This window comes from Papio anubis, chromosome 2, assembly GCF_008728515.1.
Source record: "Papio anubis isolate 15944 chromosome 2, Panubis1.0, whole genome shotgun sequence".
Classification (NCBI taxonomy): Eukaryota; Metazoa; Chordata; class Mammalia; order Primates; family Cercopithecidae; genus Papio; species Papio anubis.
In genome coordinates this window covers 166242594-166258510 of record NC_044977.1, presented here as the reverse complement: position 1 = coordinate 166258510, position 15917 = coordinate 166242594, and the positions used below count along the sequence as shown (strand labels likewise).

The 15917-nt window shown below is 37.8% G+C and overlaps 1 protein-coding gene across 3 annotated transcripts in view; it reads right to left on the bottom strand.

The window, feature by feature from the left end:
- Window positions 1-7140: 7140 nt before the first annotated feature.
- KAT2B (lysine acetyltransferase 2B) overlaps window positions 7141-15917 on the bottom strand; it is a 117145-nt gene continuing 108368 nt past the window's right edge. For 2 of the 3 annotated variants that reach the window (XM_003895163.5, XM_021934909.2), the window contains 5 exons: window positions 15129-15243; window positions 13540-13576; window positions 13235-13298; window positions 13054-13138; window positions 7141-9209 (listed from right to left, as the gene is read on the bottom strand). In XM_003895163.5, coding sequence (XP_003895212.1) covers window positions 9016-9209; window positions 13054-13138; window positions 13235-13298; window positions 13540-13576; window positions 15129-15243 — 495 coding nt within the window. In that variant the 3' untranslated portion in view covers window positions 7141-9015. The remainder of the gene's footprint in view (window positions 9210-13053; window positions 13139-13234; window positions 13299-13539; window positions 13577-15128; window positions 15244-15917) is intronic. The other variant, XM_009201782.3, reaches the window with a different exon arrangement.

Sequence of the window (15917 nt, the reverse complement as noted above, 5' to 3'; positions counted from 1 at the left end):
ACCTGTCACTTAATGTTTTGTTCTCTATTTTTAGCAATTATAAGCACTCTAATTCTGATATTTGTTGTATCTGCTGACTTTCAATTACTTGCTCACATATTTTCTAAGTTTTTATTGTGAGCTCATCCTTCATGGAACTTATTTTTCCTTCTGAAAGGACTAGGTTGTAGAAACATCTGTGTAGACTGATTTTGTGTTTGCTTTTACCAGGAGCCCTGGAGGTATCACCTACCAAAGAAGCAATTTTTATTTTATATTATGTTTGGGAATTTGTTTAGAGATTCCCAGACTGTAGGGAATGAAAACTTGAAACCCAAATCTGCTTGAGGTAAAGTCCAGGGGCTTCACATCCTTAGAAAACTTTTTTAGTCCATGCGTTCACTAATGTATGCAGACCTTTAATAGATTTTAGCTTTATGTGTGGGGGGAGAGATGGAGGGGTGTTGACAGTCTGTTTCACTCAGCCTACATACGTATTAAAACCTAAGCCCTTTAATTAGAGATAGCAACTTTCCCAGGGTGACCAAGGAATCAGTACATGTATTGAACCCCTCTTTTAAGTTTCCTGTTGGTTGTGTCACTTGGAGATTGCCTTTTCTTTCTTGTAAGCTCAGCTATGCCCTCAAATATATTGCATTTTACCTACCATTTCCAGGTGTTTTCAGGGGTCAAAGTTTTTAAGTTATCTTAGTCTTCGATATAGTGTAAGCGAAAGTCTCCAATACCATTTCCTAGATGATTTTTTAAAATCACAAAATGTGACTATGCTTAACAGCTGTTTCCTGTTTCTCTTAAAATCCATTTCCTATTTCTCTTAAAATAAAATCCATTATTCTTAATATGGCCTGTTATGGCCCTGCACCATCTCACACTACACTCCTCTGCGTCTGCAACTCTTGTCATGTTGAATTCTCTCAGTTCTTTGGAGATCTTAGCCTGTGTTGTCTCTGCCTGCCTTCTTCCAGATTTTGCCTTGGTCAATGCCTATTCTAATCTTTCCGCTTAAAAAGCCACTTCCTCTCAGAAGCTTTCTCTAAGTTCCTGCTTACCAGATTTTGTCTTCCTTTGTATAATCTCATAGCACTATACTAATAAAAGCTCCAGAATTTCCTTATAAACAGGGCCCTAGGGTGGTGATTTTTTGAATGGAGGAGATATTGGGACAAGGAGCCAGGGGAGTACCCTGGAAACATATATTAAAGCTACATTTGCTTAAAAAGTCTTTTGATTTAATTTGTATTTTTGTTGAAGCCACCCTTAGTCCCACCACTGCAGGCTCTACCTTTCATTGTAGCACTCTAGATACCTATAATTACTATTCAATGTCTGACCTCTCCATGAAAATATAATTGCTACTTTGATCACTTTGTACCTACACACACTCCAAGTTTCAGTAGCCTTCTTGGGCCTAGGCCCCTGGTCTAGAAGGCCAGGCTCTTAGCAAGGTGTTTCATGACTCTATCCAACCTGATCCCACAACATGTCATTAACTCTCACCCTGACCTGAAATTAGTCTCTCATCTCTTAATTCACTGATGTGACATTTCTTCTCCAATTGACTTTTCTTTCCCAGTAATAGAATCTTAGCATTAAAGGGCTTTATCATTTTAAACATAGGAGATGCTTAATAAATGTGGAATAGGAATTTGAGGTAAATAGCAGGGAAATGTGAAGGAATAGGAACTACAGTTGGTAGCCTTAATATCCAGATACTTCATGCTGCAACAAACTAGGACCATCATTCTTTAAATGTAGCTGTGGCATTGCATAGCATTGAAGAGCACTGACTCTGGATCCAGAATCCCTGCATTTGCCTGTTTGGGAAAATTCCCTCTCTGTATCTCAGTATTTTCATTGAATTGTAAGGATTCAGTGAGTTAGTACATATAAAATGCTTAGAAAAGTGCTTAACACTTACTAAGTGCTCAATAAGTGGTAGATTCCTGAGGAAATTACTTGGTTATAGGAATCTATGCAGCATCCACAGATTGACTATCTGCACTAAATTCTGCTAGTTCAAACCCACTTAGTGCCAGTACAAATAAAATAATATATTAACAATACTTGAATACTGGTTTAGGTAAAAAGCCTTTTTAAAATTTATAGTGTCAACTTAAAATTTTATATAGTGTTTTACATTCACTTGAGACCATCTTCACATACATTAAATACATCCTGACTACAGCTTTGAGCAGAAAAGCATGTGTCTAATGAGAATAGACTCAAGATAATGAGTATGGCGTTCTATCATAAAGGGTGTTGGGAAGTAGCATTTGTGCAAGAAGATACGTGTAATAAGTAAAACAGAGAGTAATTAAAATTTATTCCAGCTTGGTATTATAGAAAAGGTGGGAAATGTAGCCTGGATCGGGATTGTTAGGTGAGTTCACATACAGCTGCATGGTCACACTCGCGAGTGATTTTGATCTTTGGCATCTTGAAAGTTGGTATCCAGCATCATAATGGAAAGTTTCATCCTCTCCCTCATCCTGTTCAATATTTTTTCAATAACATGAATAAGAGAAAACATATAATTTACAAACAAATTTGTAATTTATAAATGTAAAACGTAGAAGGAATAGGTAACAGTGAATATTGGAACTCAAATAAAAAATGCCTCACAGGTTAATACAAGGGCAGGGGGAACTTCCTATAAAATTAAGCCCTCATCTACTTCGTGACCTAACAGTTTCACTATTTGGTATTCACATAAGAGAATACCAATATGTTTACAAAAAGACCTGCACAAAAAATGTTTATGGCAGCATTATTGTAAGACCCAAACCTGGAAACTACCCAAATGTCCACTAAACTTGAGAAGATAAATTGTGGAATATTACAATATTATACTCTTCAGCAATAAAAAGGAATGAACTTCTGATACATACTACAATGTGGATGAACCAGACCCCAGAAAGTACAAACTATGACCCCATTTATATGAAATCAAGTAACACACAAAAGGAATCTATGGTGACAGAAATCAGAAGTGGTTTTCTGGAGACAGGAGAATTGACCTGAAAGAGGCGTGAAGGAACTTTTCTTAGGTGATAAGAATGTCCTGTCTTTAGGGTTGTGATTATACTGGTGCAGATAATTGCCAAAAGTCATCAAACTTAACACCTAAGACCTGTGCTTTTTAATAGAGACAGGGTCCCACCATGTTTGGCCAGGCTGGTCTCAAACTCTTGGGCTCTAGCAATCCTCCTGCCCCAGCCTCCCAAAGTGCTAGGATTATAGGCATGACCCACCACGCCTGGTCTGACCAGTGCATTTTATTGTATGTTAACTATACCTCAATTTTTAAAAATGTTTTTGGTTTGTTTTTAGATGGAGTTTCGCTCTTGTTGCCCAGGCTGGAGTACAATGATGCAATCTCGGCTCACGGCAACCTCTATCTCCCAGTTTCAAGTGATTCTCCTGCCTCAGCCTCCCAAGTAGCTGGGATTACAGGCATGCGCCACCACGCCTAATTTTGTATTTTTTTTGAGACAGAGTCTCACTCTGTCGCCCAGGCTGGAGTGCAGTGGCCGGATCTCAGCTCACTGCAAGCTCCGCCTCCCGGGTTCACGCCATTCTCCTGCCTCAGCCTCTCAAGTAGCTGGGACTACAGGCGCCCGCCACCTCGCCCAGCTGGTTTTTTGTATTTTTTAGTAGAGACGGGGTTTCACCGTGTTAGCCAGGATGGTCTCGATCTCCTGACCTCGGGATCCACCCGTCTCGGCCTCCCAAAGTGCTGGGATTACAGGCTTGAGCCACCGCGCCCGGCCTGTATTTTCAATAGAGATGGGGTTCCATCATGTTGGTCAGGCTGGTCTCAAACTCCTGACCTCAGGTGATCCACCCGCCTCGGCATCCCAAAGTACTGGAATTACAGGCGTGAGCCACTGTGCTCAGCCTAAAAATGTTTTTAAAACATAGACAGGATCTTGAGTTGTGCACATAGCTACAACTGTACAAGTATGCTTGGGTGTGTTGAGGGATAGGAACAGTGCTGGCACACTAATAGTACTCTGTGGGAAACTCGAACTAGAGCTTGGTCACAAACAGCTGACTTCAACCCAACCTATGGGCTTTCTTACAAACCTTTGCCTATCCCACTGTTGAACAGTACTATTGCACAAAAAGGCAAATTTCCCGTTCACAGATGTTTTTAAGTAGAAACTAGATGTCCATCTGTTAACATTAGAAGATGGCAGGTTGACGGAACAAAGATGCTTTTTTTTTTTTTTTTGAGACGGAGTCTGGCTCTGTCGCCAAGGCTTGAGTGCAGTGGCGTGATCTTGGCTCACTGCAAGCTCCGCCTCCCGGGTTCCCCGCCATTCTCCTGCCTCAGCCTCCCGAGTAGTTGGGACTAACTACAGGCGCCCGCCACCACACCAGGCTAATTTTTTGTATTTTTAGTAGAGATGGGCTTTCACCATGATAGCCAGGATGGTCTCAATCTTCTGACCTCGTGATCCGCCCACCTCAGCCTCCCAAAGTGTTGGGATTATAGGCGTGAGCCACCATGCCTGGCCTAATTGTTTGTTTTTGTTTGTTTGTTTGTTTTGGTAGAGATACGGTCTCGCTATGTTGCCCAGACTCGTGAGAGCAAAGATTCTTAAACTGGGGTTCACCAATGAACTTTGGGAGGGTCCAAGGACCAAGTGAACTGATATGCAGAAAGTGTACACATGTAAACATGTGCATTATTTTCAGAAGGTCCTTAGCCTCCAAGTTCTCTGGGATTTCTTTTAAAGAACTTCAAACCTAGATAAACTGAGACTGGTAACCCTTGGTTCAGCTCATAAAATTTCATGCATACACCCAGAGTCATGCCAAATGAAGATATCTGGACAACAATACTCTGCATATACTATGGTGGTCCCGTAAGATTATAATACCATATTTTTACTGCACCTTTTCTATGCTTAGATATGTTTAAAATACTTACCTTTGTGTTACAGTTGCCTACAGTATTTACAGTAAAATGCTATACAACTTTCTAGACTAAGAGCCACTGGCCATACTATGGAGCTTAGGACTGTGTAAGTACACTCTACGATGCTCACACACTAACAAAATCACCTAACATTGCATCTCTCAGAAGGTATCCCCATCGTTAAGTGGTACATGACTGTATATAAATACACACACACAAATTACACATATCATTTCTCATCTTTTTCAACTCCTGATCCTGTGAAGGTTGTGTCGGACTTCCCAATAAGAAGAGGGAGCAGGAAGCTTGACTTTTAATTTTTCTCTGCTTTGTTGAAATACTGCTTTTTAATAAACCCAAAGAAAATTTCCAGCTTTGTCATTGTTAGCTTCCTTTTTCTATAAGAAAGTAAAGATGTTTCCATAAATAATCAAGCCATAAATATACATAAATACATTAAAGAGGATCTTTCATAATGCTTATGGTTTTCTCACTTCCTTACAGCATCTTTTTTTTACTTTGCTGAAGCTCTTCCTCCAAAGTGTACCTGGAAATCTTTCATCTGCTCTTTTTCTCTTTAAATTCATTTTCAACTCTTTACCTGAGACATTAGTTAACATTGTTTTTATCCTGCCAATCTTCATCATCACTTATACTGATAGCACTGATATACCCAAAGGAGAAAGTAAATACGACTTTAATACCAGGAGCTTTAAGACTCAAACACAGCCATTGATTTCAGTCCCTGCCACCACCTTCCCTGCCCACCCTCCACTACCCCCTACACAGACACCTTTTTTCTGCCAGGAAAAAATGTCTGAATGGTCAAGAATTTTAAACATATACTTCAACAGATGAAAAAACTGTCAACCTAATTACTACCTCTTAAGTAAGAACTTGCAACCATTCTGACCTTTGATATTCCAGAATCGCTGATGGCTTTTCTTTGGCATTTTTACTTTGCTAAGAGGAGAATGCTAGTTAAGGGATAGAGCAGAATAGCTCTAACGACAAGAGCTGCCGCCAGTTACCCTTCCTTGTGCAGCACTTAAAATCCTTTTAAATAAACACTGAGGATTGGTCTAAAGAATATCAGCTTAAAGGGGTGACAAATAATTAACTGGTCCATAGTACTTCAGTCTGATCCTGTTTCTACTTCTTAGTTTCTGGAAATACAAATCGTTCGTCCAGGTAACATGAAAACCTCAAAGTCTCCCTCTCACCATTCACTTCTAATAAATATGACCAATTTGTAATTATTGATTGAAGTAGACTTATTCTCCATTACAAAAGTTTACTTCCTTGTAGGAGGACATACATCATCTCCTGGCTTCCTTCTGTCCCCTCATTCATTCTTCCCCTGGGAGGGGCTTGCCTAATTAAGGAGTTAAGTAGTAACATACTTACCATAGGTTATTACGGACATAGGCTGATATGCCCCGCTCTCACCTGGGCCTCTTCAGGATTGGCCTGCCTTCAGAGAGCACCACTGCTCTAGGGCTGCACTAAGCTTAATGGGAAAGTCCCTGCCCCATTAGTGGGGTACAGAGCAGCTTGTCAGTAACATTCTGGAGTACAGAACAGTGGTACAGAGCAGCTGGTCAATCACACTCTGGGTTTCAGCATTAGAAAGCCCATTGTCCACAGATAAAAAGGAAGCCACATTCTCCAATATCCATTTTACTAGTATTAAAGGTAGTATTTTGGCCATCATATGCCTTTTTTTTTTTTTTTTTTAACTTCTCAGTTGGTCTAGATTTCAGTAGAGAAGAGGGGTTCTCTTGGTTGGGTCCTCTCAAACCCCAAAAGGATACAGTATTCTTTCCTACAGACATCATTTTGAATAACATTAAAAGCTCATATGGGAGACGTTTAAAAATCGGCTGTATTTCTGTCTCATTCATATATTTCACAGATGCAAAGTATAAAAACAAAATTCTTTTAATTTCTAAACCGACAACACTCTTCTTTCAATGGATCGTTTTGTTATTGTTTAGTGGGTGAGTGGGTAAAATGCAGTGGAAAACTCAAAAGACAGAGTAAGCGTCTCTCCTGAAAACCTCTTACTGATGAGATATGGATTTTTATGAAACCTCCCCCAAATGCAACAGAATGCTTAAGATAGAAGGTTTAAGGATTCAACTGATGGTCATCAACCAGATCATAATTTGTTCTGTTAACCTCAGCCTACTGAATGAATAAAACACACCACAAGATTGGAAGCTTTTTAAAATATAATTTAAAACTATTTTGTACCAGTACAATATATTAATTTTACAAATGTAAAATTTTATCAGCTGTTAAAGCATTTGCAAAAACCACACATTCTACTTCAGCTTTATTGCACAATATCTATAAGAAAATATTAATTTTTAAATTAGAAAACATAAAAATGCTTTCAATATAGAAGAGACAATCTGATTTTAAAGACAATACTCTATAAGAATGTCTACTCAGAAAATAACAAACTTTCACAGGATACCAGGCTGGACAGATGCTTCGGCAGATCCGGTACAAAGCACTGTTTAAAACCAGTCCAAGATACTTAATCCAAACTGTATCATCATTCTTCATTAGAAATCTAGACACCACTCATGGTGGTTTCTTATACTTTAAAAAGTTGAGGCATTTTCAGTGTGAGCATTCTGAATATCTGTTACATATCAAAAACAATACTTCCAACTCAGCCATTTGCGGGGGTCTTTTTCCTTCATGCAGACTATCACTGGCAACTGTTTTTAATGACTATTCATGACCATTTTATTTATGCTGATAGAAAACATCAAGTTAAATACACTTTTAAAAGTTTGTCCTTTACAAAAATCAGTTTATAAATTTGCATCATAAAAAATTAGTGTTGAGACCATCAAGATGGCCTTCATTTATATGGTTGTATATTAGTTGGTTTTCCCAGAGCTGGGATGGCAGATGTCTCACTTTTCTATGTAGTGTAATCAGGAAATAAATCCAAGCACTAAACTGGAATCCCAAGATAGATTAATAAGGTTGCATGATGGATTTTAGGGGGTTATGACCCTGGACCCATATACTAATGTGGGTGTTAAAATACTGACAGCAAACCCTGGTGGGAATTTAATTTACCTCAGACAATAAACATAATCTGGAGATATAAAAAGGAAAATGTTCATTTACATATTATCAGTGTGGCTGTGTGTATCATAGAAAAGAAAAAAAAATATTTATTAGAACAAGGATTCACCAGATGGATACATTTATAGACCACACATCTTTTCCGATTAAAGCATGTTGACTCAATCTCATGTGTTTTCAAGTTTATGCCTTTGTGGCCAGGGAAATTATCTTTTGGAACTTATGGCCTGCATAAGCAAAGTCAAATATGATATCACACATTTGTGTAGAGAAAATAATTATTAAAATAGTGGTTATGTACTAACAAGTTTGTTGCAGGTACACAGAATTATCAAAAACCTAGATGCTTATTTAAAAAGTTTGCATTATTTAGAATTTCTTCCTTAGGAATCAAAGCAGTTGCTTTCCTGGAACTGCATTTTTCAGAACTGCTCAAAGCACCTCATCTAGATGAGTGTTTTAAAAAATATATATAAAAAGTCTATAATGAGACTTCAAACATCACATATTTCACCTCTTACAGGCTTTTTTAAAATCATGTATCCCTTCCTTAAAGTCCTTCGGAATAAAATAAAAATAAACTCTCACATTCCATTAGAAAAAAATGGAAACATTCACGGTCTGAAAATTTTATGAATTTCCCCAAATTTTGCTACTATGTGCAATTTCCTCACACACAGGTTTTGAGGAAACCCCTAATCATCTATCATGGAATAGTCAGCTAATGGACATGCCATAGAAAATTTACCTTAATAGTAGTAAATAGATTAAAATCTATTCCATAAAATAAAAATGTCCTATGACTTCAATTCAAATACATATCTGAAAAGCTAAAAGGAGGTTTTTTGTTTTTCAAAAGTGCTAATTATTACATTTACAAGTCTCTTCAATACATCATGTCCAATTCTTTGTAAAAAACTAAACCACCTTGCTTTAGGCACACTGCTTGATGAGTTTCTAAGAAGCAGAGGGGAAAAAAATCACTTGTCAATTAATCCAGCTTCCTTAATTTTACTGAAGAAGAATTTCTCCAGGATATTGGCACATTTGTAGTATTCACTCTCAGGGGGGTTGTACTCTTTGCAATTGGTAAAGACTCGCTGTAAGTCTGCCATGAATAATTTCTTAGACACGTAGTACCTATTCTTGAGGCGTTCACTCATGGTTTTCAGATCTGCACAGGAAAAAAAAATATTAGCAATCTTTGACTCATTTTAAACACCAGCTGACAAAACTGGGACTGGGAAAGAAATCTATGTTGTTGGTTTGATTACATTTTTATCATCCCAATGCTTTTATTTAAGAGAAATTCTTATGATCAAGGAAAACAGTTCTTAAATCTTATGTTCATTCTCTTGTGGGTTTTTTAAAAATGTCAAATCACAGCCATTTTAGCATTAAAGGGACCATTATTAGTCATCTGGTTCAATCCCCTATTCAGCACAAGGAAGCTAAGTAGATTAGCAACAATAAGTATGATGAACTGACTACTGTTAGCTATTCATTCAGAATTACACAGAAGAAGCTCTATCTATATGGAGCAGAGCAGGTGGAACGTTGGTATTGAATCATTTAATTACTTAAAACTATCAGACTGCGTTTGTTTCACTGAACTCACAGTTGTTTTGGTGTCATATAGATAAAGTAGAGAAACTAATAATAAATACATCTGTGAACACACCAGTGACCTTGCATGTAAAATGATTCGAATGAATTTTGCTTCAAGCTCCATCAATGAAATAAGAATAACAAACTTCATTTAATAATCTATTTTCTAAAGCAAGTAAGCCTTGTGAGACTATTGCAAAGAATTTCCCAATATAGCTGCTTGCTTTAAATGGCAGAATTTTACAGGTGAAAACAGTACTCCAGCTAAACTGATAAAACTAAAGAGGGGTTTCCTCAGTCCTCACTGTCAGGACTAATTTAAAGAATTATATGCAGATTAGAATAGATGCTAACATTTGTCTGTTTATGGTTCCCTGGTTGTCTTGAAGTCTGGCTTTATTGTTAAAAGCTATAATTGTATTAACTATGTGTGGAAAAATAAGTTAAATGGGGGGGGGGAAACACTTTTGACTACCAATATCCCAAATTCTAAGCATGTTACAAAATTTCCAGGGGAAAGAAACCTATAACCAAATACACTGGGATCATCATTTAATAAGGTAAGTAAATTTATGTACAATATCCCCAAATGGGAAGAAATTCATTTGCATCAATATCCTAAATCCACCACAAAAGCATCAAAGAAGAAATGGAAAAAAGCTGCTTCTGCCTATCTCTTGATTAAAGCCTATCTCGGTTAGAGTGTATGTCATCACATCTATAAATTCAACTTTCAACTTTTCTTTCTTCTCTAACTAAAACAATTTGGAGAGAGAGAAAAATCTAAAAGCGTTAAGAAACACAAAGACTCATCAAATCCACACTAAATGTCCCATCCAAGTGTGACTGAACAGATCAAAATGTTCTCTCATTTAAGGAAGAAAAAAACAATGAAATTGGCCCTAAGTAAAAGGAGATGTTTACATTCCTTTCACTTTTCCACCTAAATGTCTACCACTTAAGATATGCTGCCCAATATAATGTTTATAACGTTTTAAAAGGAAGAAACATGTACCCCCCAAAAAGGTGGAGGGGGAGCAAAAGGATGACACAACACAAAGAAGTTTGTCCAAAAGCTTTCGAACTACTTTTAGGAGGTGGGTAAGAAAAGATGGAGAGAGCCTAAAATGCAACAGAAACAAAGCAAGAATTATGGAGGTGTCTGGACTTTTCTGAATAACTATAAACAATTCTGAATACTTCCTTTCTATTCTATAGCTATAGATAGCATTTTTCTTCCTCTGGCCTTCTTAGAGTTTTTTCAACTGACAAAATGAGGTGGGTTAAAAAAGGTGACTAAATATGGGTGGTACCAAATATAGAGACACCATTAAATTATTCTGTGTTCATGTCCCTTCCCCTTAATTTGGGAATTGTGGATAAGCATGAAAACCCTGCCTAGCCATCCATGGGTAACAAGAAGTCATGCTTGGGCCGGACTATACAGGTGATGTCCAGTGTGTGACTCCCTAAATAAAACAGGTTAGATCCCATCCATATGAGAGAAAATCCCATCCATTTTTAGAATATGGGGAAAGAAAAGTAACGTTATTAGAAAAATCAAATAAGGAAACAATGGGAAAATGTAAAATTATTGATTTGTCATTCTTGTCTTCAAATACAAGATAATCTTGGGGACAAAACTAAATATTTTACTCAGCATCTAAACAATACCAAGAAAAAAAAAAATACTGCCCTACTGAAGAACACCATTTATAGCTTTAATTAAGTTTGTCCAGCACACATTTCAGCCCATCATTGGCCTTGCTCAATTAGGTCAGTTTTCCTCTCGTGAGACTCAGCTATGCACACAGGTGGTATCCAACTGGAGAAGTTCACAACCTTCACAGGCTGGACCAAGCAAAACACTTTCAGAAAGCAGGCTGTAAGTAGGCTATGATCAATGGGATCTGCTAGACCTATCGCTGCACGTCTTCAGAGTGCATGTGGACCGGGGCTGAAAGGGCCCCAAACTGACACAACTTCCCATGAGGGTTTCACAAAAGAAGCTGAGACAGTCCAGAGAAGAGGATACAAAAATCAGTTAATTTATGGTTAGAAATGGACACAGAGTTTTAACATATTTTGCACATAGTGGACAATACTGATTCCCAAATCAGCCTTCCATTCAGAATGCTAGACTGACTCAACCCTACCCTTTATTTTCTTGTACTGAAATAAATAGTGGTAAGGCAGAGAGAAGAGGGAAAGAAAAGCATATAGATGTGTGTCCACTTTAAGGGGTGTAGGCTACTGAAATCATTACTACAAATATATAAAATATTCATGTGAAACATTTAAGTGCTATAGAAAACACCTATAAATAACTCAGTTATCAAGGAGCTAATGCATCCCTTTCACTCTTCCTTTTCACATTTTTAATACTTTCATAATTTTTTTTTTTTTTTTTTTGGGCCTCCCTCCAGTGCCCAGGCTGAAGTGCAGTGGTGCAATCACAGCTCACTGCAGCCTCAAACTCCTGGGCTCAAGCAATCCTCCAACCTCAGCCTCCCAAGTAGCTGGGGCCTCAGGCGTGTGCCACTGCACCTGGCTAATTTTTTACTTTTTGTAGAGACAGGGTCTCACTACCTTACTCAGGCTGGACTTCCACAATTCTTAGCACCTGGAATAGATTACAAGTAGAAAAGAGACAGAAGACTCTGGCTCTCTCCAAAAATATGGCCACATAGCTGATAAAAAGAAAACATTTCAGCTAACTGTCTGTCACCCACACAATGCCAAATTAGTTTAATTTGAGCGTTCTCAATTGATTCAATTAATCATTCATTTTAGCATAGTGTGGGCAAAGCACCAAACTGCACAATTCTACATTTCTGAATACATCCTTTTTTGTTTGATTTTGGATATGAGACAAAGCTTAAATTAAAGAGTATATACAGTGACACTAACAGTACCCATCAAGGGCATGGAAAATCCAGAATTGTGGTAAGTAGAATTTCTCCCTCTGAAAGGACAGCAGTCAAGTAGTTTAACTTCTTTCATTATTATCTTGAATAATTATGAAAAGGAATACCTATTTACGACAGACTCAAAGCATATCAAGAGGATAAGCTGATGTTTTCTATTTGCACCAAACAGTTAGAATATAAGCAAAGTTATATCTAAAGTACCAGCTTTCATACCTAGTGCTATCTGCAGTTACCCTGGATTTTCTGTGTCTAGTGTCGTTAAGCTCATGTGGGCTCTAAACGACAGCTGCAGAATGTCTCTAATGAACACAGCCACCCACTTCTCTGCCATCACTGCCCCTCCACGGTGCGTGGAATCCCACCACCCGTCATACACTTCCTACCCTAAACAGAGGAGTACAAATCAACCTCAGCAACCATTTGTCCCCCACACCGCCATCCAGTTTTAAATCTATACTTAGAAAATGTTAATGGCATTACCCATGGGGAACCTTATAACTTCATAATATCCCGGAGCTTCTGTTCTCTTCACAGGTTCCATGAAGGGCCAAGCGCTTTGATGGCTCTTGGGTAAAGAAAAAAGTAAGGTATCTAATATGGAAATTCCATGTGGGAAATCATTTCAAAATATGTGCATGAGGTGAATAAAGAGGACACCCACCTTCACCTGCTGGAGGATGCTCTTGAGCGTGCTGTAAAGCTGGTCAGGGTCTCTGGGCTCTTTACTTGAAAGGAAAAAGGGAAACAAGGAGCAATGATTAGATTTTTACCCTATTGCCAGCTGATTACTATTCAGCTCATTCTTACAAAAACCTAAAATTGGAACCATTCCAGAATGTTTTAGGAAACTCAAAACCCACCAACTGTTGTGTGAGTGATCACAATTAGTTTGCCCATTTTCTTTAAGTTGCTGGGTGGGGGGAAAATAATCACTTCCATTAACATCCTTTTGCCTGTCATACTTACCTTTTCTCTTTTCCACTCGGTTTCCAGCCTGTCTCTCCTATAGGTCAACAAAATGAAACACTGAATGAGAAGTGCTTTTGGTCAAGAGAGTAACATAGTTAATACTTATCAAAAACAATAAATTACAGGCATGCCTCAATAAAAATCTACTTCTGAGAAAAGACTGAAATTAATGGCAATTAGTTACTTCCTTATACCGCTAACAACATAAAACATTTCCAAGACTAATAACACTGCCCCATATGTTACTGTTTTTAAAGCAGGAGCACCAACCTTTCAGTGGAGAGCATAAAAAATAAATATGTACAGTACTGTGGGCATGTGTATTTTTTAAACTGAAAGTCAAATGTTTTGCAGATGACCCTGTAAAAGAGTTAAGCTGTTATTTTAGGTCAGAACAAACTCTGTCCTGGTCTCTGTTCTATTTGGCTAAGGCCCCGCTTGTAATGCAAGAAAGTTTAGTGTAGCAGATAGAAAACAGCCTGGAGTCTGACAGATCTGGATGTGATTTCCTGTTCTTTCCTTAAAAGGTAACTCACCCTAAATAAGAGTAAGTTGTCTCTCAGTTTATCGATCTATAAAACAGAACCCTAAAAATCAGGTGGTTTTATCCCTATTGAGAGTAGTTGATGTACAAAAAAAAAAAAAAAAAGCACAGAAAAATGTGTGGCACAAGTAGGCATTCAATGATCTGGTTGCTATTATGTCATTAACAGAGATAATACATGGAAGTAGAATTTCTGGATTTAGCATAAAAGTAAGATCTCCCATAGGGCAGATGTCATAAAGTGATATATCTTGCCAAAATAACATTTTATTTTTTCTGGAAAATTTTTGCTTGTTTGATTTTGTTTTTTTTATTAATGCTTGAATATACTAAAAAGAACTTGGATTTGAACTGAATAAAATTGCCAAATGATATTCAATGGCTTTTGACCTATAAAAACAACTATTTGGTATGGTTTAACCCAATACAACTCAACTCTAACATACAGCCAAGAACCCTTAGAAAAACTACTGTAAAATGGGGAATATGAAACACGGTATACAATTTCCATCACACATAACAAATAATATTTTTTAGAAGTTTGGGGAGACTAGTTTAGTCAGGCACAGACCTTGGAGGTTAAAACCCTGGTGGCAATGAGACACGGTGCAAACAGTAAGTTGTTTGGACATCAGAACTGGGCTGCTTCTAATTCTGACCGTTACTGGCTATGTGCCCTTTAGCAGTAAATGATCTAACTGCTTTGGAACTCGATTTCCCCATTTATAAAATACGATTCCCTGCTTTCAAGGTTGCATATGCGTAATAATTCGCACTGTGCTACAAATAGCAGACTCTTAATAAACGGTGGATATTAACAGCTATTACAAGGGGGCATCTAAGCTCCCTTTGGTTTGTTTGTATTGGGTGGTAGGGAAGACATAAAAGGATGACATTTGCTGCCTTTCTTAAAAGACTAGAGAGAACACAGAGACAGGCAGGGCAATATAGCTTTCCAAGTTACTGCATTCTGGAAATTGTTTCAAACACAAATCACAGCATTACTAAAAAATTTCGCTTTTAAAAGAAGGTCTATACGTACTAATTCCAGGAATGCTTTCTATAGGAATCTGTCGAACTCCATCTTTAAAACATGAAAGTCCAGGGTAAACTTTTCGAATCTGTGCCTGTTTTCTTTCAATCAGCTTTTTAATTATCTGTGAAGCACAAGAAGGAAATGTGTTTAGGGAAAGAAGTCTATGGATACAGTTCAAGTCAGTCACCCTAATGAAATGTTTTCCTAACAAAACAGTCTTTTTTATGAAACGAGATGGGAGAAAGGGGTGAATGCTATTTAACAGGTAAGAAATGAACAGATTATATTATACCATGTCTATTTAGTGACATTCACAAAAACATCTTTGAGTTACTTGTCCCTGCCATCCAGAAAAGCCAATATTGAGAAAACACACAGCCCCTAGGGCCCACTTGTCATCTGTAGCATAACAGCCAATTATTTTGCCCTGCCTCTCTGAGGAGGCTCTGCCAGAATCACAGGAAAGCAGCCCTGAGCATTCACTACTCAGTCAAGTGACAGAATCTCTTCACATCCCATAACTAGGAACTGTTCCCTTCAGACTAGAGAGGCAGGTAAACAGGCCCCAGAAAGTCCCCAAAGCCTGCAGTAGTTAAAGCTTTACTATATAAACTTTTCAAGGCTGGAGCTCCAACCTATTCTACCTGCATCAAAAAAGCAGCAGCTCTATAATAGTAGGCTGTCATGAGAAGAAAGAAAACAATAATGCAATTTAAAGTATCATCTATTAAAGCAACACAACCATGACATGAGCCATCACACTGACTGAGAAATGTTAAGAGATGTTTTGTTTGT